We start from the raw sequence: 26950 nt of genomic DNA, 5'->3' as shown, positions 1-26950 counted from the left end.
ATAAGTGCTTGTTATGTATTAGCGGTACTGGCACCACTATTTACTTTTTATCGATTCAGACCAAAATCGTAGCTATTGCCTTACTCTTGCTGCATGCTTTAATTTTGTTAGTGCTGCATTTTCTGAAAGACATGCCAGAAATAAAACAAATTATGTTACAAGATCTATCTTATGGTGTATGCCAAGAGATACCACCACAAATATAGTTCCAAAGTTAATTAAGTCAGACATGGATGGCACAACACATTGTTCGAAGTTGTTGTAGTTGTTTTTATTAAATTAAAAGATACTTTCATCATTGAAAAAAGAATGTCAACCACGTCGTCAAACGAATGAAAAGAACATCAACATCGCGGGCTCCAAATCAATTTAAACCATCTCAACAGTTATCTTGTCATTACTGTGGACATTTGAAAGGTTTCAAATAATCCATAATCATTTTAGAAGTTTCTAGCGTGATGGGCATCCCAAAATGACAAATGATCCACGGGCACTATGACCCAGCAAACAGTCGGGCCCCTCATGGAGACATCAGTTGATGTCACAGACTGTATAAAAAGCAGCACTTTGAGGTTCGCCTCGTCAGTCACCCTCCGCGGGGGTCCAAGGAGGTGCACGCCCGGACAACTTTTCACCTTCCATGCGGATTATTCCTCTGACAAGTGGGAGCGACTGCACATCATCACCGCGCGCTACGATGAAGCGTGGCCAACTTCTAGCCCCGCAGGGAGTGGATTACAAGTGAAAGGAAGCGCGATCCGGGGCATGGCGTCAAGGAGGCGACTTTCTTCGCATTTCAAGTGTGAGACGGCGGACAGATTATGAGCCAAGAGTGACTCGAGAAGTGATGGAGGGCGCCGGTCAAGCGGAGCCCAGCCAGCTGCCGGCGAACGCCTCCAACATCAGCCAGCCCGAGGACGCGTCCGAGGCGGGCTGGAGCGCGCACAGCAGCCTCGCCTACCAGATCGGCCTGGCGTCGCTCCTCTCCGCCATCACTTTGGCCACCAGCCTGTCCAACGCCTTCGTCATCGCCACCATCTCGCAGTCCAAGAAGCTGCAGACGCCCGCCAACTTCCTCATCGCCTCGCTGGCCGTCACCGACCTGCTGGTGTCCATCCTCGTCATGCCCGTGTGCGTCCTCTACACGGTCATCCACGAGTGGACGCTAGGCCAGGTGGTTTGCGACGTGTGGCTGTCGTCGGACATCACCTGCTGCACGGCGTCCATCCTGCACCTGTGCGTCATCGCACTGGACCGCTACTGGGCCATCACGGACGCGGTGGAGTACTCCAAAAAGCGCACGCCGGGGCGCGCGGCCGGCATGGTGGCCACCGCCTGGGTGATCGCTATCTCCATCTCCCTGCCGCCGCTCTTCTGGAGGCAGGTCAAGGCAGACGAGTTGACCAGCTGCAGCGTCAACACGGACCACATCTTTTACACCATCTACTCCACCTTCGGCGCCTTTTATATCCCCACCCTGCTGCTCATCGTCCTCTACGGGCGCATCTACGTGGAGGCGCGCAAACGCATCCTCAAGCAGTCCCCCAAGAAGAAGAAGAAGGCGGCGGGCAAGCGGCTGACTTCCGCGTACCTGCAGGTCACGGGCTCCCCGGGCTCCAACGCCTCCACCAGCCCCTTGCAAGGCGGCAGACACGACGCGCCGTCCAGCGACACCAACTCGTCCACCAGCGACAACCAGGTGAAGGTGACTCTGTCGGACGCCGCTCTGGAGAAGAAGCGCATCTCGGCGGCCAGGGAGAGGAAGGCCACCAAGACGTTGGGCATTATTCTGGGCGCCTACATCGTGTGCTGGCTGCCCTTCTTCATTTACACGCTGGTGGTGGCCGCATGCGACGCCTGCGTCATTCCCGAGCTCTTTGACTTCTTCACCTGGCTGGGCTACCTGAATTCGCTCATCAACCCCATCATTTACACCATGTCCAACGAGGACTTCAAGAAAGCTTTCCACAAACTGGTGCGCTTCAGATGCTGCATAGGGTGATCCTTTCAATTCTTTTTTTTTTTTTTTTTTTTTCATGATTGCGAATGTGAATAAGCAGATGCCATAAATACAGTTCAAAGCCATGGCGTGCGGAGAGGAGGAGGTGCGGAAAAAGAGATGCCTATAAGAGGAAATACTTTGTTATATTGATGACATTCATGGAGTAACGTACAGGGGAAATTTATATTTATTAAAATAACAAAAGGTCTTTGAACATCATTGCAGGGTGATTGTTGTTGTCATGCATAAAAATACACCAAAAAGGCCAAAAAAGTGCACAATCTTACATTTGTTTAAAAAAAAAAACTGCCTTAAGGATTATAAAGATGACTTATATTTAATGTATTTTTTCCATAACATATTATTTAATTTTTATTTTATTTTATTATATTTTTGCATTTTTAATACATTAATGGGAAATTCTATGTCCATTTTATGAGTAATAATAATTGTATTTATTTATTAGAGGAATGCAGTCATGGGCTGCACTTCATCATACAGATATGTGCTCTCACACTCAGTTACCCATTTTTTGACACAAAATAGTCCAAATATCAGAAACACAACCACAGTTTCAATTGATACACATTTTAATTGAAAAGGAAGTTTGCTTATGATAAAAAAGGCAGAATTGTCAGTATCCCTGTTGTATATGGATCTCATTAAATCAGGGGTGGGGAACCTATGACTCGTGGGCCGTACGTGGCCCCCAGCGGCTTTCCATCCAATCTGTGTGACTCTACAAAACAAATAAAACCTCAGAGGAACTGCGATGAAAAACATTAATACATCCGGCCCCTAAACATTGTTGCATCACACTTTATATCTTCATTGACATTGCCCAATGGTAAGGAGGTTCTCCATCCCTGGTAGTCAATAGTGCGGTGTATCCTCATGGTAAACCTGTCTCAAGCTTTGCACAGTTGTGAATCAGATGTGTATGTGTGCGTATTTTCAGATCACTTTTGATATCATGCTTGTTATGTTTTCAAATGTCACACAGATAAGCTGTGTGGGCTGCTATAGTGTGTGTCTGCAATGTGATGTTTGACCTCCACAAACACACGCAAGGATTCATCTCTTTCCTCTCAGAGATGCTGTGCAATAAAGATGAGTATTTCAAGTATTTCTACAGCCTGTTCAGTCTATTGTGGGGGCGCACCTCTTGTCTGAGACAGAATGCATTTTACTTTATTTATATTGACAGTATAATGCATTGTGATGATTAATGGGGCAAGTTCCCATGTGACAGCCTCTCAGTACATTAAACTGCAGATCCACTCAGCTTGTGGTTTTCACAGCTTTGTAGTCCAGTACATTGCAGAAACAACAAGAACCTGTAATGGTAGCTTACATCAGCAACAGGTTTTATTAGCGGTTTATGTATGTAAACATATAAGTAAGTTCTAGTGTCTGCGTTTCAGCCTGCAAGAACCCCACTTGAGAAACATGTATGTGAATGTTTGAGTTTACTTAAGGGATTGCTACATTTATTTTGCCATTCTTAGCAGTAACAATTTTTCGGTCCAAAAAGCGCACTTAAAATCCTTTTCAATTTCTCAAAAATCTACAATGCACCTTATGTATAGATGAATATTTGCTTTTGAGTTTGTCACCATACATCCATTTCCTGTTGCCGCTTTTCCTCATCAGGCTTGCTGGTGCCTATCCCAGTTGTCTTATGAGCAGTAGGTAGTGGACACCCTGAGCTGGTTGCCAGCCAATTGCTGGGCACACAGAGACAAACAACCTTTTACGCATACAATCACATCTAAGGACAATTTAAAGCATCCAATAAACTTGCCGTGCAGGTTTTTGGAAAGTGGGAGGAAGTGGGAGTGCCCGGAGAGAACCCACGTAGGCTAGGGGAGAACATGCAAACTCTACACAGGGAAGTTGCCACCTTTAATTTAAATTGCTTTCTTTTTGCAGTATGCTTGAAATCTTGTTCTCATTCGCGTCTATTGTTGTGTTTGTTTTTGTGCTGCGGTTGACTCAGAGTCCGGGCAAGCTGAGCTTTGATGGTGGCTTATTTACAGTGTTTACAATGCGGGATCGGCGTGAGGTAAACAACAAAGCAAGGTTCCAATAGCTGCCGGGACGATAGTGTGTGCATTGACTAATTTACAGCTGATGTATCGTCAAGCAAAATAGCATCAAGCATTAGCCAAAGTAACAGCACAACCAACTCAAACTGATGGGTGACCTTGAATATGATTTTTTTTTTGCCTGTTGGATGATCCCCTGCTTTTTTCTGTTCAAAGGAACGTGTGTGTAGGTGCATGACCGAAAAAAAAAAAAAAGGAAGCTATCCACCCAATATTTCCTGCCCTGTCTGAAACTAGCATGATAATGCTAACTGTATCAAATAAACATATGGTATAATTAAAATGGACTATTCATTTCATTGTACACCTGTACAATGGCAATTAAAGCATCCTATTTAATTCAATTAAATTCTATTCAATTCTGTATAATGTTGCAGAAAAATAATGCACCTTAAGTAAGAAATTATTTTAAAATTGATCTGCTCATTGTCATTCCTCCTGAAAATTCAGTGGCCCCAATATTCCATAAAATACAGTAATATTTTTCTATGATTAATGTGAAGTTATTCTTCATGTACAAATAATATTCTTTAAAAACGTTTTTTTTTTTCACTTGCTCAAGACTTGGATAATGACCAATCACGGCTCACTTATTTTCAGGGTTTGATCATGTGACGTTCTCATTCTGAGATGTGATTGGTCATTCCCTGAGCATCGTGTTTCTGAAGATATGAATTGTACCTTAAAAATAAATTAGTTGTCAAATTAATTGTAGACAAAATATTAAGTTATTAGTGCTGAAATTGGCAAAATAAAATAATAAAGCTCAGCAAGTCATGCACAGTACGTGAATGCAACTATCTGGTCAAATGAGCGGGTTTGCTGATGTATGCGACTAAGATCATGCAGCACCTTCAGCAGCGCCAGAATACAGAAGCCAAGGAGTTACCAAGATCCCACTTCACCAAGGATCTGCCAGGATCATGGAATCCCGCCCCCATCTGGTGGCGCCAAAGCGGTCATTCACACTCCAATGGGCTGGTGGAAACTCAAGGCAAGCCAACTCTCAGCCAATGAGGAGAGCCGCCACCCGTGTAATTAGTGTACTTTCCATCCGGTCACACTTATCAAGTCCCAGATCGGCAGATATGACCTTCAGGAATCTCCCTGTGAGTACCCTATAAAAAGTTTATGTGCATGATGAATGAATGTATTAAAATTGGGTAGTCAGTTCAGAGGGGTTGTGCCTTACGGAGGCCTCCAGCACATTCTTGCAGGGCACCTTAATGCATGGCAATCATCACTACTACCCCACACCTGAACGCCAAATGAAATGTAAAACGTATAACAATGTTTAGTGTTAAAGTGGCACTGCTGGGTGGCAAGCTCATGGCTTTGTGCTTCTGTGAATATTTATTCAAGTTATTATTCATATTTCAAGGATTATGTTGTATCATCAATGGAGTCATATTCTAAAGTGACAGTACGGTACTTTTACTTGATTACAATTTTTGACTACTCAGTTCGGCTGTTTTTATCACATATATTGCTCTTAGCTAATTAAACTGATAGTGCTTCTGTGTATGTTTACTCTTATTTAAGTACTCATTTTGAGGCCTACCAAATACTTTGAATGGAGTCATATTATTGTAAAGTAACAGTACAGTATTCTTACTTGAGTATATTTGGCTACTGTACTCAACATGAGATAGGGAGTCATTCTATTAGCTAATGGCTTTGACTGTGCTTCTCCAGTAATTATTTTGAGAACTGCATTGTACTTTTACTGTAGTCATATTATAAATGAACAGTTCTGTACTTTTACAAGAGTACACTTTTTGACTATTCAAATCAACTGTCTTTATCACTGACAATTAGCTAATGGCTTTGATTGCGCTTCTGTGAAAATGGCAGGTCTAAAAGCAGCCAAGCTGCTAAGTCATTATAGGGCAAACTTGATATTGGCGCGGTATTCTGTAAAACGCTGAATTGTTTCGTCGCAATCAGCAAAACTAAAAATGCACCGACACATTTTTCAGAAATAGGCACACTGACAATATGCTTGTTTTTTAATTTCACACTTGATGGGTGGGCAGGCTCTCACGAGACAAAGCTATTTGCTTACAATTAAAAAGTCAATTTTCCATAATGCGTCCTCTTTAGAAGCTTTAAAATTACGGCAATATAGTATGTATGTATGAGACCAAGCTTTGAAAGTAACAGCGGGATCCTGTGCAATGGAGTGCAGTCTCCCATTGAAAATGTCCGTCACGTAGCACATCCATATTCAATGGCTTTTGTTTAACAATCATACTATATCCATAGAATTCCTCTTTTGGCTTGTCCGCCATCATCTGCATCCCTTGCAAACAAGTCCTCTGTTGACACGGGATGATTGTATCTGTAGAATAAACACATTAATTACAGTGTGTTCATCCTATTAGCGCAGTGCACTGCCACGCTGCTTTGCATGGAGTGAAGGACGCCGCCGATGTTAACGGCCAGTGGCGCACAACACGTGAATAATGGAGCCATAAACCATGTCCACGCTCAGTGCAGTTTTGGTTAACAGCTTTATCGTTTTACCCGACGGTGGCAGCGGCAAGGCCTGGTGGCATTCATCAGAAGAAATTGGAAACACGCGGGCCCGTCTGCTATAAATGAATTGCCCCACCAAGGTGAGAACAATCGACCTTGACGTGTGGTGGAAGAAGTCAACAGGTTATCTATTAAGCGGACCAAGAAGCTAAAAAGATTGAACCGTTTAGGGCTGTCCAACTAACTTTATCTCATCAATATCTTTATTTAATTGCCCCGCATTCAAACTCTCGCACATTTTCTCCTGATTGATCAACTCCTTTGCACGCTTAAACTCTTTTGCTGGGGAAATGAATCATGAATAAAGAATAATTGAGATCAATCTGTATTGTCAGGAGCCAAAATCTCTCTCTCTTTTCTCCTCTTCTAGTCAGTGTGTGGCAAACATGCAAGATGGATGACACCTACAATGCACACTTCATCTTATTAATAATCATGTGTATGCTCTGCACGCTTCAATGCTCTCGCATGCTCCAAAGGTGCTTTTAAAGGGCCCCTGGCACCTCACGTTAGAGCCACTTGTCGCCCATGAAGTCAATATATGTTCCCCTGCATGTTCCAATCATACAATTCGACATGCTATATGTGGCTTCCTGTGAAGGATCACAGTAATAATAAAAAAAAAAAAAATCTCACAGCTTCATTGACCCACTTGACAGGCCGCTGCTCTGTTTCTGCTTGTGGATACGCCCACACTGCACCGCAAGCGGCTCATAGATGAAATGTATCACAGTTAACGGCTGCTCACATGCCTAAAGGCACCATGCCACAAAATTACTTCCTCGAATATGTGTGGCATAGTGGCCAAGAGCCATAATGGCCACCTTGAGAGGAAGGAGATGATTCTGCTTGGCTACATTGATCACACTGCTCTAGTCATATTATTTTTCCTTTTTGAAAAAAAAAAAAACCATAATTCAATATTATTCCTTCAAGATGTATTGTATTTCAAGATTTCCATAGACTACCAGATTTTGTGTTTTAATTTGAAGATACTGTATATTGCTGCTATCAGGCAGAAGAATCTTTGTGTCTCCAAAATCATCAGAGATTACGGTGGCCGACGAGAAAACTTGCTCTAACCGGCACAACTCTTCATTTTGTTTCATTTCTCAACATTTCGTTTATTTTGGAGTTTGTGTGCAGTGTTTTTTCCTTGTTTATGTTTTTTTTTGCAGCTGTTTTAATCTCACTGTTTCTTTTGCTTTTCTTTTGCTGTAAATTGTCTTCCATTTTGTTTATATGATTGCATCTTTGTTATTGTTGCATTTATTCATGTGTTTCAATTTTTTGTTTGCAGTTTTTTTCATTTTATTTCTTTTGTTTGCCTCATTTCTGTTACTAGCCCCTTGGCGGCCACTGAAGGAGATTCCAAAAATAGCGAATTCATTCATTCGCATTTCATTTTCCAAAAGAGTGAGCCACTTTCACGACTTAACTTTGGTCAATCAGTTATAAGATTCACAGCCACGCATGTGGTGTGGTATAAATTAGTGATGTGCAATAACTCAAAATAATTGAATAGATTCATCATTTTACTAGCTAAAGCACATAAGGGTTTTCACAAGTGGCAAAATGAATGACTGTTTTACAAGACATGTTTACAATAATTACAAACTAACTAATTGAGGCCTTTAAGCAAGTTTATGGACAGTCTAAAAATGGATACTGGCCAATAGGAGAGTACCATTTGGTGAAAACACAAATTTTACAGGGTAGGGAGAAAACTTCACAGCCACAGATAACCACTAAGAAGCAATATTTATTCAGTTTTTGAGGAAATTCACCGTTTTGATGTTGAAATATAAAACAATACTGAATATTATGCTGCAAAAGTTGCACATTCTTTCTTTGATTTAAAATGAGTATAAATTATTACAGCCTTAACATTTTACACTGCACTCATTTTTAAAATCAAATCTTTAATTGTATTTATTACATAGATTAACGTTGATTAAAATTGTAAGTCGAGAATCAAGACTTTTTTGGGGGGGCCATAGAAGGCCAAAAAATTTGAGAAAATATTGATAAAACATGACAGCCCCCAAAATCTGATTTAGGAGGTTTTTTAAAATTCTAATGGAATTGCATTCAGTTTGTTGACAACTATATTTAACATGAATTTGAATATGTTTGATGAACATCATATTGCTGGAGCCTGACTTTGTCCTTTGAGTAAACCTAAGCTTTGTTGGTTCAGCGGGACCTTCAGGGAGCAGGAAAAAAATATTAGAGACCAAAGAAACAATGAGCTGTCTTGTTCATTTCTCCCATTGAACGCAGCTCCACTCGGGGGTCAAGATCTCAGTTTCATCCTAAATCGCTTTAAAATGCAGAGTGTCGACTCCCCGCAACACGGAGGACAGCGCGTCAAGAACAAAGGTCTGCTTTGCCCTTTCTCACAAAATGCAGAATAGATTTCGATTTGAGAAGTTAAAACAAGGGGAGAAGAGTGCGGAAGACTGGGGAGTGGCTCAGCGTTGCCCACATGCGCCGGCTGTAACTTTAAGGACGAGTTCTTGGTATGTGCGATATGCGCTTGCGATGGCGTCTTTGGAGAAAGATCAAAACAAAACATCACACAGGTGGACTTGGACCTGGAAGAGAGCCTGCAGGAATACCAATGAGGGCTTTCCCCGCACCTTGAGGCTCCATTTACATATTGTCTATTAACCTTTCGATATTAAGCATGAGAAAGTGCATTGAGACGGAAACTCCACGAGCGTGTTTGTAATTTCTCAATTTCACATGCAATAACAGCACCAAATGTCACAAGTACTATTAGCATGAAATTTGCCTGACGCGGGCCTAATTCGGCGAGCTCCTCCTCGGCCCCCGCGCCTCCGGCTCCTTGTCGACGCACATTTTCCGTGCTGCCCGCAGACGTCCCGCTGATATCGGATGCTTTGACACAGGTTTGGTATTTGGAACAGCTGCAGGGGGTGTACCTACAACGTAGTGTATTTACTCGGCGTCAACAATGTTCAACTATGTCTATCGCTGCTTTCTTTGATTGAAAAATACGTCGTTTCCTCCTCCGAATCCTCACGTAACATTCTTTCTTTGCACATTCTGTCATTGTTACATTTTCAAGGTTTGCTTCGTGTCTGCTTAGCTTCTTGAAACTAGTTGTCATGGTTACGGTAAAACACAATGTCCTCACAGTACGACAAAGCAATCAAGACTCGGCGAATAGGGGGGAAAACCATTTGATGAATGCGCGCAGAGCGAATGAGTCATGAAAAGGCTGCTAATAGCATCAAATATGATCAAGTTCTTTTATGTGACAAAGTAATCGTGGAAAGTTGGACGTGCGATGGCAAAGTACCTGGTTAGAATGCACAGATTAGGATATAAACAGCTATCTACGCACAATGGAAGCTCGAGGTCAAATGACTTGAATTTTCCCTTTGGATATAGTGTAACGAGAATTCATCTACTCCTGGGTCAAATTGTTACAAATTATTCATCCACCAATCTTCTAGAGTACTTTTCAGTTGACTGGCACTGGGTGGAAGCCTCAGGAGACCAAAAATGGCAAATTTGTTCAGCAGTTAGCTTTGCATCATGAAAAGATGCAAGCCATAAATTTCTAACATTTTGGTCAATAACAAATGATATAGTTGGTTTTTTTTTTTTTGGATGAAAATATGACATTCACCCACTTCAGGCTTGACATTCAGACTTATGAGGTTTTAACCCGAGGCTAGCGTTTTCATTTATTCGGATCAAGAGTGAGCTGGAGCTTATCTCAAATGACTTTGTGCGAAGGGTGGATATGTCTTGGACTGGTTGCCAGCCAATCACATTGCACGGACGATCATTTACATTAGAGCTGTCGCTACGAGTATTTTAACAATCAATGATTGCATCGATTATTTTCATTGAATGAACCGATATGATTTCACTTTGCATTTTGTATTGCAAAAACATTGTTCTCCCAATTATTGTATATTAATGTTTATTAAGTACAAAGCAATTTACTAGCACATAAGCAATACAACATGAGCAGCATGGAGGTTTCACTCACCAAACTTTTTGAATCTGGTTCTATTACTGTTTCAATCATTTTTTTTCCAAAGTACAAGCAAATGCTTACTAATGTCTTGTTTTTATTAAACATAAAAGATAATCAGTCTGCTTTCATGAAAGACTACAGAAATCAGAGAGGAATTAATGTAAAGAGTAGGACAGTTTTAAGTTAGAAAATAGCTCTAAATGATGACTTGCTCATTAAAATAGTCGATTGACAATCGATTACTTGCTGATTAATCAATTAATTTTGACAGCTTGAATTCTCTTACCTTGATGATCTTGAGCACATGATGGGCTCAACTCTAAATGTTTCCTCTCTTCGAATTGGTTATGTATGTAAAGTACAGTGTGTGGTTTTGATTGGCTTTAGATTTGTCATGTTTTCCCTCCGTCCCTTGGTAATCGTTAAGTTTTTGTGACCACCTGTTGTCATCAACCCTACTTTCTTGTGTCCCCCAATCAGCTCCCTCAACCAATCGTGCCTTGTTCAGGTGTTCCTTGTTGTCTCATTAGTTTGCTTGTGGTTAGTTCCCTTGAGCCTCTCAGGTAAGTCAAATCTTGGAGAATTTATGTCAATTTTGCTTAACATTTGTTGGAATACAACATCGGATCAAGGAGCTGTGAAAAGCTTCCTTTTGAACTGGTTCAACTTGTTTTCCAAGATGACATCATCATGCGACAGCAAGTACTGCTGACGTAAGTCTCTCGCTTGTGGATTTTACCTGCAAAAAATTCACTTAATGAAAAATAAAAACGATACAGATATTAATTATGTTCGTGAAGGTTTACTGATGATGTTTTGGAATTTTTTATTCTTTACTACATAATTGAAAGGTCTTTCATAATTTTATTTCTGCTTGTGTAGAATCTCATCTTTCCTTTTGCTTTGAACATATGTTGCATTGCGTATCCACTTTATTTTAAATGAGTGGGCATTTTTAAATAACTTTTTTTAAAGTCATGAGTGTGGATTTTGTCTTTGCATAGTCCTTGCTTCTGCTTATTGTTGTTGTTGGCTTTTGGTTGGCTCCCGTCAGTTTTCAAGTTCCCTGGTGGGCATGATTTGTGATTCTCCTTGTTTTATTGCTTTGAACCAATCTTTTTAGTTTTTAAACTTTCATACCTTGCATTCTTTTTTGGGAAAATTACTTTTGAGAAACTTCTGCCTCTTACCCTTCACTTGGGGCCCAGCCATGCAAGACTGTGACAAGTATATACGTTTTAAATTATTTGTGGATGATAGAACCCAAACCTGACCACTAATAGCAGAAATTTACAAAAGTCTGTATGGCAGCATGGAGTAAACATTTTTTATGTTCAAACAAATTTGAACTTGTTAGAAATGGCAAGTTCTATATGTTTAGCCATATTTAAAAGTATGTTCAAATGTAATAAAATATGTTGGATAATCTTTTTAAAAGTGTTTGAACATGCTTGCAAATATGTCACAATGTGCTTGTAGGATCAATGCTAAAAACATAGCATTTGTTTCCATAATGCTTCGTTATGTCAAGGAGCATATACCCTGTGACATTATGGGGGAAACAATATTGTCGTTTTAGCAATTAGCTTACGAGTACATTTGAACATATTGCAAGCCTCGCAAGTACGTTCGATTCACTAGTCAAAAATGTTTCCTCCACAATGGCAGCTCCACGTTTCTGTAAAAATCAGTGAATAGCAGTCACCTAAAAAATGTTTGTCAGTGCTAAAAACAGTACTGTAAATCCCTAACTATAAGTGTGAATAAAACACACCCTTCATTTTAGAGTGAAATTCTGGTAGATTCTACATTACTGTGTATAAGAAGCACCAACACATTGGCAACGATGTAAAAACTGTAGCAAAACAGAATAAATATCTGTAAATTGTATGTTCGTTGTGGGTTCAGTGTGTTTCCCCACATTGTGAGCAGTCAGTGAATGCCACGCCAGTGTAACTTTGAATGCACTCAAAGCAGTGGCTTTTCCTTTTCCTCGCATTGCATCTTGAGTTCATTTTATCATAAATACCTGAAAATACCTTGCGCAGCATCCGTGTTTCACCAAGTTTATGATTGTTTGTACATGCCAAAAGACCGCAGTTAATAAATGAATAAAATGGAATATCTTTCCGTGTTCTCTAACTGGTGCACACTGGGTTCATACTTTGCTACTCCTGATTGAATCAGTGGAGACATCATAACTTTTACATGACTCTCTTGGTTTTAGTAATATTCCTGTGTGTGAACATGGATAGACTCGGACAGTGGTTCAGCCTGCTTGCTTCTTTTATTAAAAATAATGCTGTGACAACCTCAGCTAACACGAGCTGCCGTTAGCTACAACATGCACTTGCTGCTAACAACCACCTGACGTCCACCCTCTAGCGCACTCTTTAAGGTAATTATTTTAAGGAAGAATACGGCCAATATGAAAGAGTACATTGGCATGCGTTGCTGAAAGATCAATTTTCCTCGAATGGTGTCAGAAAAAAGTCATATTTTGAAGTTTCCTTTAATAGGACGCACTCATACGTTGGGCCTTCGTTTTTGGGGAAAAAAAGTGTGTCTTATTTGGAGAATTTTGGTAATTTTTTCATAATGCTACAGGGTTTGACAAACATTGGAATATATTTCAAGTATGTTGGAATGAATCGCAAGTACATTTGAATGAGTTTGCCAGTCAAATGTCCTAACGTACTTAAAGGCTAAATGCTAAAAACATAGCATGAGGTGTGTGTGTGTGTGAATACATTTTTGAATACATTTTCGCTCTAAATGTACATTATCATCCAGCCCGAAATGATTGTCAGCAAGCCCCCAAAATAGATTCCAGCTCGCCCGTGACCCTGGAAGAATAAGTGGAACAGAAAATGAATAGACAAAATATGTTCAAAAATATAAGCGAGGTGTTTATGCAATACACAATTGAGAAACACAACATTCATTGCGCGGCATTTCATTATGTGTCCTGCTACTATATGGTATTTCATTCAGTGAACTGATATGTCACAGCGGCGGTGATGCACATCCTCACGACATAATCATGTTCATCTTTGATGGGCTGCCACTCACTTTTGACCTTTTTCTCAGCTTCCTCATTCTATTACTTTTGTCATCCTCCCCTCCACGTTTATGTCGGCCTCCTTTTCACAACGTCCTGCTTTCCCACTTTTCCCTCCTCTGTTGGCCCATTGTCCTTCACTTGCTTCTTATCGCCGCCGCACACATCAGCTTTGCTTTACTCCCCTATCCCGCTTGATGAAATGAACCCTGCCCACTGGGGATATTACACACCGGATAGCACGATTCATGGCTCCATCTTCTCTCTACCTGCGCACCGCCGCCTCCTCCTCCTCCTCTTCGGATAGAATGCTGGAATCCCTCCAGGGCAGAGACGAGAGCATTTCATCCACCTGTGGTCTGTATTATAAGCGGCGCTGGATATGATTCCTCATGTGAGCCCCATTTCAGGCTCCCGTGTGACGCCTTGGGGCCACTTATTTCCTCATCATAAAGCATCTCGTCACCGAAGCGTCTTAATCAGAGCTTCTTCAGGAGAAATTTCCCCGCTGTCACAATTAATGTCATCTCTGGCGTGACAGCTTTAATATTTCATCTCTTCTTTCTACTCGTATGATAATGTCTCTTATCAGGTTATCTCGACGTGCGCTTGCATGTTGCTTTGCGTTCTTTTGACGTATATTAGAATGAACACATTTCAAGTCGATGCCGCTTTGACGTGGTTTTAGGGGCCCTGTGTTTTCTATGCGACGCACGCTCGAATTACACCGTGTTGACATCATTGTCCATCTGCCTTAAATGTAGTTGCCAGGCAAAGCGATCTCCCAGGAGGCGCTTCCAAATGAATGCCATCCATGCCAAGTGCATGCGTCATCCCAAACTAGCTCCTTGTCAGAGGTCAACTTCTGTTAACGCGGGGTGCGCACATAATAATAATTAGGCCTCATTCCCATATTCTTTTATCTCTTTCAATCAAAGTCAGTGAAGATATATGGGACTGTCAGATGTCTCTAAAATAGTGATCGCCAAGTATGGGATGGGCGGTGCTGTAGAAAGTGATCCACTTTTACTTAAGATAGACATTAATTCGTATATGCCGGTGAAAGGGTGAACAGTTTAATTTCGCTTACTTTAGAAGGCAAAGGTAGAATGTATCTATGTCATATTGATCATAAAACAGACAACCTTAAGTCGTGGCTTCTTGGAAGTTCATCAAATAAACTGGCTCGGATTTCACAAAAGTCTACTCGAGAGAAACGAGAGCATCATCGTTTAAAATTTCATAGCATTGGTGTCATTTTTGTTTGGTAGGGTGCCATGAGATACAGTTTTCCATCTGTAAGATTGCCTTGTCTTAATAAAACGTGTGAAACACTATTGTAAAAGATTATCCTAAGCAATTATCATTCTGTGATGTGCAATTTGCTCAGACAAGGCCAGTACCGGTCAATCAAGTCAAATTTGCAGATTATGACCTTTCAAAAACTGACCAAATAGCAGATACAGTATTTGCTGTTTTTTTTTTTTTTTTTTTTTTTTTTTTGGTACATTACGTTTAGAGTAAGTAATAAGTTAGAAAACTTATTACTTACTCTAAAAGTTTACAGCTTACTTTTATGTACATATTCTAAACCACAGGTGTACTCTTTACAGCAGTTGTAAACAAGTAACTCAATTCAAGTAATAAATTATTACACATAATTCCCCACCATAGCCTTGTATACTTACAATTAACAAACCTTTTTATAATGAATGATTTCATAAGAATAAGCTTTGCGAAGAATTAACCTGGCTGTCACTACTTTACACAGAAACTTAAGTAACAGGTTTTTTTTTTTTAAATCATAAGACAACATAAATTTAAGCATGAGTGTTAAATATGAAACCCAATTCGACCACTACAAGTAACACACATGCACAAAAAGAATTCATGTCTCAATAACTCAATTAATTGCACAATGCAACACATTCTGTTCTTTCCAGAATGATTGAAAAACATATATATGTCAATATATTGTTTACCTCTGCTTAGGTCTGCACAATTATGGTCAAAAGAATTGTCACGATTATCCTGGTAAATATTGAAATCACGATTATTCATCTTGTATGGTCGAACATCTCTGTTTTATCGCTTTTTTATTTATTGCAACACAGCTAACTTACTTGCTGATTGCAAACCAATAAAAAAAAAAAGCCTACTTAGAACCAAGAACATTATTTAGTTTTAAGCACATTGTAGCAGTCAAAATGTCATTTTTGGCCATTTCAAGCTGAATTTATACAACATTTTTTCCAACTCAACGCCATTTCACACTGGTAAATAATATATTATGGTGAGGAAAAGCAAAAGCTTTTGTCATGCAAACATGTGGGAAGAAATGCCCCCTAGTGGTGCCTTGCCTTGAAATAAAAAAAAAAAAGTATGTGTATATGTTTATCGCAGAGGATCAGTTTAATTAATCTTGGCAGCCAATATCGTGATCGCGATTAAAATTCGATTAATTGTGCAGCCCTACTTCGGCTATTCTCAAGAAATAGTGGCTGATAAAAATCAGCATATACATGACACCTATTGAAATGCTTTGAAAGGAAACTAATATGCTACTAAATATATTTTTCATTATATACTTTTTTAAATCTGTCATCACTATTGTTGTTCTCCCAAAAAACTGGAAAAAATAAATATTGATCAGGTCTAATATAAGTATTTACAGTTTTTTTTGTGAATCAGTTCTGTTCTCTGTAGTTTGTCAAGTTAAATGAACCCCTACCCCCAAATAAATAAATAAATAAATAATCAAGCTCAAGGATGGATGTCATACTCCCACCCTCGGTACATCTGTCCCAAAAATATCATCTCCTCATGAGCCGCCACTCATTCACCGCCACTTTGCTTGAGTCTTGCAATATGAAAACCTCCAGAGTTTGATATTTGCATAATGATTTCTTTTCAAGGTAAACATCTTGACAGCGTGTTTGGAAGAGAACCTTAAGCAAGTCACTCAGTCCACATTGCTTCCTTACGGCCTTCCAGCGGAGAAACAGACCAGCGGATAAAATTATAAGATTTTTAATTGCCTCCCACTTCCTGATGGTTATCCATTGATACATGCTGCCACTTTTGATGCTTATCATCCACTTAACAGGCTGCCAGGCCGGGCCCTACCGCTCTGTGGCAATCAAAAAGCGACTACTTTTATGAGCAGATCTTCATCACAGATTACACAGGATTAGGACATTCCTCACGTAAGAAGTAAAGTAGCTGTGGCGTTGATGTTGATGCGCTAGTCTCATAGTGCAGGACCCGCAGTAGATTTTTTTTTTTCGACTATCTTGACTGTTAAATCGTTTGCCCCCTCTCACCTTCTGAAAAGTGATGTCACTGCATTGCTAGGATGCAGTTGCATTACAATACAGAGGCAGATTTACAGAACGTACAAAAAATATTTATTTTTGCAGCTGTCTGAGCTGCATCACTGCATTGTGAGTGTTTTGTATCTTTTATAAGAATTCTGGGGGAAAAAACCCAAACAATCTAGGCAAATGTTGCAATCAAGAAAATAGTGACTTCCATAAAGACAAGTAGGAGAGTGCACTACTGCATTACTTTCCATCTGTGTAAAACAGCATGTTCTAATCCATATGCTCTTAATTTGAAAAGATGCACTGTGTCATGGCATTTTATTAGATCAGTGGTTTTCAAATAGGGGTATGGGTACCCCTGGAGGTACTTGAAGGAACTCCAGGGGGTACTCGAGATTTGAAATAAAACATACAAAGATCTTTTAAAAAGTATTGAATTAATCAGGAAAATATAAATTCATAAAACAAATTTATATTCAGTAGGTTAATCCATGTCATTATTTCAAAAACCCAGATTGTCCCCCATTCTAGAATGGTTTGACCCAACCTCTTGTTACCTGTAAATGTAATGTTTTTGTTTTTTTTTTTTTTTGGTGAACTGATTTTTACTATGGAAAGGACACTAAGTTAAGTTAATGACTTATTTTTTTCAAAAATGTATGCTTAATGTTTAATATTTTTCCCTAGAGAAATAATTATTTATACTTTCTTTTTGATAACAGGTCTGCCATTTTATGCTAATTACTTTTGTGGGCATATATATTTTTAATTAATTAATTTTAATTAAGTTATTTCTTTTTGATAACGAGTGTCTTAAAGCCAAATTGGAAAATGGATATATGGATGATGCTGATGATAATAATGAATAAATACGGGAGGCAGAACATAGTCGTGTCTAGTGAAAGTACAGGACCACCCCAAAAATATTCTCAAACTGGTGAGGCAGCCACTATTCCACCATACAGCTAAGATAAATGAAATCAAATTCAATTAAATGTTTACCTCAGGTCGAACATTTCCACATTGTGACTGCAGCAACAAATAACTCAAAAGAAATCAATCACACAAACTACCCCCCAAAGTAGCCAAAGGCGCACCACCATCACTCTTCCTTGCCTACAATGTGTCTCCATTATTCACAGTGTGGAGGAATGCATGCAATAAGTATTGTTGCATTGCAGTCTAAAGACAATTTCTCCTTTGGGATAAATAGAGTACAACAAATGGAATAAAGTCCAAATGTGAAGCTACAGATGAGGAATGTATGCACTTAGAGGACAATAGCGCATGGAAGCATTTGCAGCAGTGAAATAAGTCCTCCTGACAGATGGCAAGTGCTCCTTTCCCCCCGCTGCATAATTTAAAGTGACCTCTGTAATTGCACTATGATTCAAGCCATCATCCGCATGAGAAGGTCAGGCTTGTCGCCATCAAATCGTGGTTGAGCGTCACGTTCAAACTGTTGTTTTTTGTTTTTTTTGGCATATTGAGTGAATTCCAATTAAATTTTGTTGATGCAATGTTGATTGAATGGCAAACAAAAACACGGCATGACCGTCCCATTTGCGCGTAAAGCCCGCGAGCCGGGTCGGGTCGAGTCGATATTGTTAATCCTCATCTTTGACTTCATCTTGACTCTGACCCTAATCCTGATGGATGAGGGTCACTTTCATGCGCTTGATGCGCATGGCCCACTAACATGGTGATGCGTGCTGAGCCTCGAATGCTGCACCATTTGACTTCAAGGGAGAAATATATACCAAGTTAACAATCAATGGAATTTTACATTTGGCGAGAGATTTCACAAACGAGCAATTTAAGTCTTTGAAATTATATCTTGGTCACATCCAGGGTCTCCAAAGAGTGAAAAAAATTTATTTATTAGAACATTATTGACTGCTTCGCAACACATTTATTTGAAATGTTTATATTAAAGAATTGAACTTTGTAGTTTCTGTGAGTCTAGTTTCTGAGGGCATTTTTCCAGGTTTCGAGTCTAGTTTTCAAGTAGTGGATACATATGATTTTTGCGTATTTACTTTATTCCTACGCCCCAAGAGTTGAATTCTGCAAATACTTTCCAGTATGACGTAACAAGCCACATAAACACCATCAAAGTCCGAAAAATTGTCGAAAGCTACTACTTCCCACCACATGCTAACCACATGCATTTCATGTAAACAAGCTTCACGTCATTTGCCTACTGCCGAAAAACTTGATAGGCTCTCGTGACCCTCGTGAGTATAAGTGATGGATGGATCTTATCTCTTCTTAATGTCAACTTCAACTGCTGCAAATATTAGAACTCTCAGACTCCAATGTTTTATTTTATTTTATTTTATCAGCACAAAGTCTCTCCCTCTTGCTGACTGTAGATTAATGGCAGAAATGTATTTAATATTTTTGATGTGATTTATCTAATTTAATAAAACCAAGTCTACCTTTCTTTTGCATGCTCAGTGAAACTGCTATGCTAACTGTAGTACAGAGGCCGAACAGGCATATGTCTCCTTTTGGGCGCAGTTTTTTTTTTTTCCTACAACACACATGGTAAGTGGATTGGCTAACCCTACAGAGCACTACCCATTACCCACAATGCAATGCTTGTTTTGGCCAGTTTTGTCTTTCATTTCCTCATGCACCTGCTCACACCCCGACCACCTTCCGCACATGTATGTCTCCGCACAGCTCTGTCACTCACAACCACAAGCACACTGCTTAAAAGGAGTCGTGAAGAGTTGCCAAATCGCTGTAATATAATGCCCTGACTCAGTCGATGTAGAATGAGGAACAGCGGCGTCGTTTTAAGCAATAGTGCCTTTAATTGAGGCTGAAAAAGACAGAGAATTGACAGGCTGTTGGCGTGTTAGATTCCATTTTTCGACTGAGCATGGGTGTGTTATTGCAGTACATCATTTCCTGCAGTAAAGTTCGAGAAAAAAAAAGGCACAGCACTTATGCTACAAAAAGTGACGCGCGAAGTGACGAAGGAACACTGCGGTTTCCTATATTACCGTAGTAAGACCTAATTTCTGAGCCTCTTTGTGGTCTCTGAACCAGTCAAATCTTTCTGAGACTCTCAAAGCATAGTGGTAAGCCACAATTCTATTCTCACACCTCCAGTGCATGATGGATCAATCCATTCATTGTGTAGGCATGTGGTGGGCACCTGCCGCGTGGCGGGTTTGACCGAACTGAACAATATTTTCCTTCACTTTGTGTTTTGTTTGGGTCAGTGGGTGTACAGTATACTGGGACCTGTCACCATGCCAACAATACACTTGCAGACGCGAACAGACAGCTTGTTATTGGGTTACTGAGTTCACTGCCACTTTCGTTGACATTTTGCCAGGTGGCGGGGATGAGATTGTACACAAATGGCATGATCCTACTTCACTCCAACAAAAAGTGGGCATTGAAAATGAGCAGTTCAAAGAAGAATGGAAATTTGCATTTTTCCTCTTCCAAACAGCAAATGATCAATGCGTTTAATATTCTGAGACACTTACAGCTGTGAGGATTTTCAATTCGGAACAACATTATGAGACAAAAGGCATAATTTTTTTACGAGACAATCAAAATTGAGAGGTGAGAAAAGTAAACGCACTCAAATTATGTTGTCACATGAGGCTGAAAGCAAAGTTCTTGCCCCATCTATGACACGAAAACAAAAAGCAACACGGCGCTCACTTAGAGTGGCGTGGACTATTCTCTGATGCAGAAGAAATAAAAGAATGCATGACTGATGTGACGTACACAATAGTTGAGGACAAACAAAGAGAGAAAATGACAGCTAAAATGAAGCAAATCCCCCACTCAGATTCCCCAGCAACCAGACGCACTGAAGTATTGACTGGTGATCCATTTAAGCAGCTGTGTGATGGAATAAAAAATGCAGAGTGCATTTCCCCAGCTTTGGATGAGTCCACAGGCACCCCTGATAATGCTCAGTTGATGGTTTTCTTTTTTTGTTTTTCGATGAGAGTTTTGTTTGGCACATCCAAGTGAAAAGAACTTTGAGTTCATATATTTTGTTGTTCTGAATGAGAAAATTTACGGTGTCGTCACATGTGACCGACCTCAGTGAAGTGTAGTGCTGTGAAGATATTAAATTGAGAATTCAATTTGGATCTGCAATTAATTGATCTATTTTTAATCTCTTAAAATCTTAAAATTTCTGAGAAAATCCCCCAGCATATTTTATCTTTGTTTTTAATTTAGGTTGCTATTATGCTAGATCAATGCTAATTTTGCATTGATGTGGTAGCGTAAACTTGTTCTACCTCTGTTAAGCTAACTACTTTTACAAAGAGTGCATATCACCTTTTATGAAATGTGCCATCTGGACATTTTTAAAGTTAAATTTGCCCTTTTTTCGAGGGACAGCTTTCACCGGTTTTTCCATTTTCTTATCTACTTTCTGCCCTCACACCCACAACAGAAGTCAATGACAGCCACTCAGTATCCACTTCAAGGTGTGATTAACCTTTGTTATCCAAAACTAAACAACTCAAGCACAAGAAGCCTGATGCATAAAAACAGCTCTAAATGGCACACAGAAAGCATATGGTTGGAGATGAAAAATTACATTAATACGATTAAAAAAAAAATGCTTTAACCGGCTGTAATTAATTCATCCCTATCTGTTAATCTGGTACCCCCAACTAAAGTACAAACATATCAAATATACTATAGTATTTCTCACTGGAAATTTATTATAAACATTTAGTTGTAAATCAAGTTGGGGGGGGTTCTACTCCAAATTTAAGTGATATAGGTTCCAGCTCGCCTGTGACCTTATTGAGGAAAATCTATACAGAAAATCGCCAAACACATCCAATATTCAAATAATAGATATATAAAATAATATATAAGATACTGACTTGTCATATGATGTAATATAGATATGCACATATCTATCTAAAAACATGCAGCACACCAGCAATTAAATGTTGTTTCACAATATAATGCGTTGCGCCTTAGTCCTTGCTGGTTCCAAATTGAGATTAGTGTGTCAGAAAAGTGCCAGCAGGGATTAGGCTGCTCTTGAAGAGGCTTATTTACAGCAGCAATTTGTTAGCAACTAACATGAGCGGCTAATCCTCTTCACAGGAGATGAGGGCGGAGACTTGCCACGCGGAGACTTCCCACCCTGATACGCCCCGACGATTGCCCAGGCCGTACGCCAACACGTTTGTGTCACTCTGCCAAATCTGCGACCGATGACGATTCACAGTGTTGTTGTTTTGCCTGTGATGTTGCCAAACATCTGAACAGAACAAGTGGTACTGAATATTGATGGAAGGATATGGATTTTTTTTTTTTTTTTTTGTGAATTAAAATTGATAAAAATGTACAAGTAGGTTTGAGTCCCGCTTTATGTCGGCATGTATTAAGAGCATTCTCTTTTGCAAAACGCAGAGGTGGCAATGTGTTGAGCCCATATTTTGAAGGTACCCAAGCTCCCTTAACCCTTTCACTCCCTTTGGGACCATCACAGTGAGTATAGCAATCCAATGAAATGCCATCCCAACGATTCATTACACACCTATATCTACATGTCGTGGCATTTAACAACTTTTCCTGACACAACAAGCCAGTTCTGGGACACTCTGCAGTAGGTCGCGTTGTCCCATTTCTCGTGAATTAACGATCTAGTACTGCGGAAATATATTGATAATGTGGTATGTGCTATATATGTGTGTTACTATTGATTACACTGATTAATATGTATTGTAGCTGTTTGATCATTTTCACTTCTCTGGTACGTTATTATTATTATTATTATGATTATTATTGTGAAATACAGATTGAACAAAAATTCCCAGGAGAAGTGGGAGTTTTTAAAACATTAAACCTTTTTTCAATCTTCTACTGGGAGTATCCTAGCCTTACAATTAATATATGCCAAGAATTGGTAGTGAAAGTTTTAAATTAAGTACCAGCACTCATTTAAAAGTGTATTATTTTATTTTTTTAAATAAGTTTGAGAAGTGTATTAACATGCAACACTTTGTTTAAACTTAATATTTTAACAACAATATTTACAGCCCTCTCCCACAAGAATCATATATTTTTTTCCCCCCTCCAAATCATTCCTATCTCGTCTCTCCCTGACCAATTTTGCACTGATGAAAATAGCGCCATCCGATGATATCCTGACATTATGGTCATGGTGTAAGCTGTAAACATCTGTCATTTGGAATTTATACTATTCCGTGTTTTACCACCACTCTTATCATTTCCAATTTTTATTGTTGCATAAATGTAATCATAGCAGAGAGCGTATGTTATTTGGTAGGTGTTAGCTGACAAGTAAAGGTTTTTATCTGGTCACAGACTGCACCACTGACCTCTGTTCGAATTGAATTGGGAGAAGCTAGCTGTTACTGTTCGTCCTGTCAAATATTAAAACCAAGGAGCTACTGACAAACTAGCTGATTGAATGCCCATGACCAGAAAGTGTTACTATTCTATTGAAATTGAATTGTACAAAATGTTTACATTGATTTTGCCTTGCCAGCCAATTACCCAAAATCGGCTTTGCGTGGCCTGACAGAATGAAAAAGAAGGGTGTCTGAAAACAAAACATTAACAAGAATATCTTGAGGGGATGAAAAGGCAAGAAACACAATACAAAAGAACAATTGAAATAACACCAAATGGTACTGTTTTACAGGATGACAAAGTCTGAAAAAGCAATGCAATAATAACTACTGGTTCTTGATTTAAGGGGGAATAGATGGAGAGAAGACATGTCCAGAGGGAAGAAAATGAATTTTTAGGTCAAAGGATGCAGAAATTTGAATTGTCAGGCAACAGACCCAGACAAAGACCAAAGAGGACGTTTTTAGATGTAGTGAGGACATCAAGGTAGTTGGTGTGAGAGAAGAGGATGCAGGAGACCGGCTTAGATAGATTCAATTGATTTGCTGAGGCAACTCCTGAAGAGAAAGACTGAAAGGAGAAAAAGATGGGGACAAAAGGATAGCACAAAGCAATGACAAAACAAGTTCAAACACAACACCTGCCAGGCAGACAAAGAGAAAGGAGACGGCAGCAATTGAAACAGAAAACAATAGCCATTACATTGAATGATAATGAGCAATTTGAAAACATCAAAATGAATGATATGCAAATGATTCATATTAGCTTTTTTTGTGTTTATTGTGAAATTTAGGGAAAATGTCAAAGTGTGAGCTGAAAGATTTAAAGCGGGAAAGGTAAACAAAATGTGGACATTAGAGGGAACAAAACAAAAAAATTGTAATAGTAAAAACAAATAAGAATAAAAGAGTTGGTAATAGTTGGAACAATTTGTATTGATCACTTAGTTAAAGTAATCTTAGTACAAACTTGAATATGTATTGGGAAATGACTGTGGAATATGTAGAATGATATTGGTGAAATATGTGCAAATCATTGGCAAAAAGCTAAGCTATGCTGAAAATTATTGCCAAAGTGAATTGATTTGAACACTGTAAATTTTGAGTTGCAATGATACAAACATGAAACCAATCCTAAACCGGTTCCAGACCCTCAGATGACTTAAGAATTTTGTGTGTGAAAAATATAGTATTAGTAATGGAGTACTTTGGTACTTACATAATGGATTACTTTAACTACTAAAGTAATTGTTTGCTTTAGTACTTTATTTTAGACACTTTTTTTAAGCCCAAATAAATATGAACCAGGGATGGTTAATATCAGGACTCTTTAAAAAAAAAAAATTCACAGTAAAAATAGAGACCCCATAGGCTATACGGTAAGAGCAACAAAAATGAAGAGACAATCTGGCCTTTCCGTGTCGTCACGGCCACTAACTTAAATGATTTGTTTATATGTTTCAGAAATCGACAACCAGATCCAGTATTGACTGCGGCACGTATTACCTCAGGGCACACATTTGCTTGTGTAAGGAGCGGTCCTAAAGCTCATTGTGGGCATGCACAAATACAGGCCCGCTGTCCCACTTTTCCACTCACTTTGTCCCAGCAGGTTCAGGGTCCGGGCCGGGCCAGAGCGCAGTGGGCGGCACAATCGAGCAGGTTATTTGGAAGCGGCCCAAACGTGTGCTCAACAACTGACGGGGTTCGCTCGTGTCCAGAAGGCGACTAACAGGATGAGGCCGGGCGGCCACGTGGCGGATTACGACCCGCGAGAAGAAGGTAAAGAGATTAGACCCTAAACAGAATCTGCTGTCTTAACCTCATCACTGTTGCCGCTCTGACGGGAAGCGACCCGAGCTCGAGCCGGGGATTCCGAGCGTGTCCCACCCTGTCGCCGCTCTCCCCCACCCTTCGCTCCCTCCGCTCGTCCATCCATGCAGCCGTTCCTCCCATCCGCTGGGATCCCACCGCGGCATCCAGGAACTTAGACAAACAACTTGAACAGCACTTATGAGGACATTTCTACACTCTCCAAAAGAAGACATCCCGGACATCTTTTATTCCACCTTGGAAATCAACTCACCATGCTTTTGAAATTAGGACTATTCTTCTTTGTTTGGTGTCCGCTGGGCCTCCAAGCAAGACAAGTTCAAGGTAGGACAGCATCAGAGAAGATCTTTGCTTGTTTTTGGTAAAAGGTCTGCATTGTTTTGCTTGTACGGCGACAACATTGCATAACCACGCAATCGAATAAGATGCAGAACTAGAGCTAAATGAGCCTATGTGAAAATATCTTTACACACTCATCATGTTTTGATTGTGAAAAGTAGCACTCCATCTTCTGAAATGTTGGAAATTTGATCCGCGGGAACCTGACCAACCAAGATAGCGAAGAACATCTTGCATTTTGCTATTTTATTCCAATTTGTAACTTCAACTTGAGTGTGAAATGGAGAGCTGTAAATTATAGAAGAAAGCTTATGAAGATTTTAAGGAAAAAAATGAACGGTGGGATTTTAAAATTATGAAATTTTCTTTTTTTTTAAATGGTAAATGGTTGTCAAGCTTAACATGTCCATTCTGTCATAGTGAACTATGGATAGAGGAAAAAAAAATGCCTTTGAAGATTTCGTAATACTGTAAGAACACTATTATATTGGTTGTTTGTTTTAGTTTGTTGAAGGAAAAAAAAAACAATTCTTTACTAGTATCTCTTTGTAACATTTTGGAGAATCTAAACTTTGGGCAGGCTTGGCATTGGCTCTAGTTTTAATGATTATTGTTATTAAGAAACACAACTCATCCTGGTCATCATGCCTTCAAACTTTATACCTCTGTGCCAAAGGGCTCAAAAATGCAGACAAACAGACTCAGAGACACCTTTGTCCCCAGAGTGTCACCAGAACATGCTCATCAGAACATCTCTTCCATTATTATTATCACCATTATTATTAGTAGTAGTAATAATAGCAGTGCCGCCAATTCAAAAGTAAATGCTAATGTGAAATAACATACTGCATTGTATTTTATTTATTTTAATTTAGCTTTTCAGTTAATGGCAAAGATACTTAAGAGGCTGTTAAATAATATACTGTACAGGCCAAATGTTTGGACACACCTCCTCATGCAATTTCTAATGAGGGCTGGTTCTTTTTTTTTTAAGTTAGGGTTAGGGTTAGGTGGGTTTTTTTTTTGTGGCCAAAATATGAAAATATGAATAATCATCCATGTGAATTTTGATAGGCTGACGGCTGTATATTAATTTGACTCGTGCAGAACACAACCCAACTGATGAAGCAAAAAATTCCACTAATTATCCCTGATAAGGTACACTGATGAAGTGAAAAGCATTTCAGGTGACTACCTCTCAAAGCACATCGAATGCCAAGTGTGTGCAAAGCAGTCACCGGAGCAAAGGGTGGAAATATATTTTTATACTTCACTTTTTGTTAAGTACATAACTCCACGTGTATTGATTCATAATTTTGATGACTTCATGGAGAATCAACAA

The 26950-nt window shown here is 39.5% G+C and overlaps 2 protein-coding genes across 8 annotated transcripts in view; both read left to right on the top strand.

Annotated features, from left to right (window-relative positions):
• Positions 1 to 578: 578 nt before the first annotated feature.
• htr1b (5-hydroxytryptamine (serotonin) receptor 1B) lies at positions 579 to 3128 on the top strand. Its single transcript, XM_088433967.1, has one exon. It carries the CDS (start codon positions 848 to 850, stop codon positions 2000 to 2002), a length of 1155 nt encoding a protein of 384 aa, XP_088290093.1. The 5' UTR covers positions 579 to 847; the 3' UTR covers positions 2003 to 3128.
• Positions 3129 to 25070: 21942 nt separating this feature from the next.
• Positions 25071 to 26950, top strand: part of impg1b (interphotoreceptor matrix proteoglycan 1b) — a 29097-nt gene continuing 27217 nt past the window's right edge. For 6 of the 7 annotated variants that reach the window (XM_088433700.1, XM_088433702.1, XM_088433701.1 and 3 more), the window contains exon 1: positions 25071 to 25593. In XM_088433700.1, the coding sequence (XP_088289826.1) occupies positions 25524 to 25593 (70 nt within the window). In that variant the 5' untranslated portion in view covers positions 25071 to 25523. The remainder of the gene's footprint in view (positions 25594 to 26950) is intronic. The other variant, XM_088433703.1, reaches the window with a different exon arrangement.

Source organism: Hippichthys cyanospilos, chromosome 14 (genome assembly GCF_059441005.1).
Source record: "Hippichthys cyanospilos isolate Australia breed blue-spotted pipefish chromosome 14, RoL_Hcya_1.0, whole genome shotgun sequence".
Classification (NCBI taxonomy): domain Eukaryota; kingdom Metazoa; phylum Chordata; class Actinopteri; order Syngnathiformes; family Syngnathidae; genus Hippichthys; species Hippichthys cyanospilos.
The sequence above is the reverse complement of the archived record's forward strand: the minus strand, read 5'-3'. Positions and strand labels throughout refer to the sequence as shown.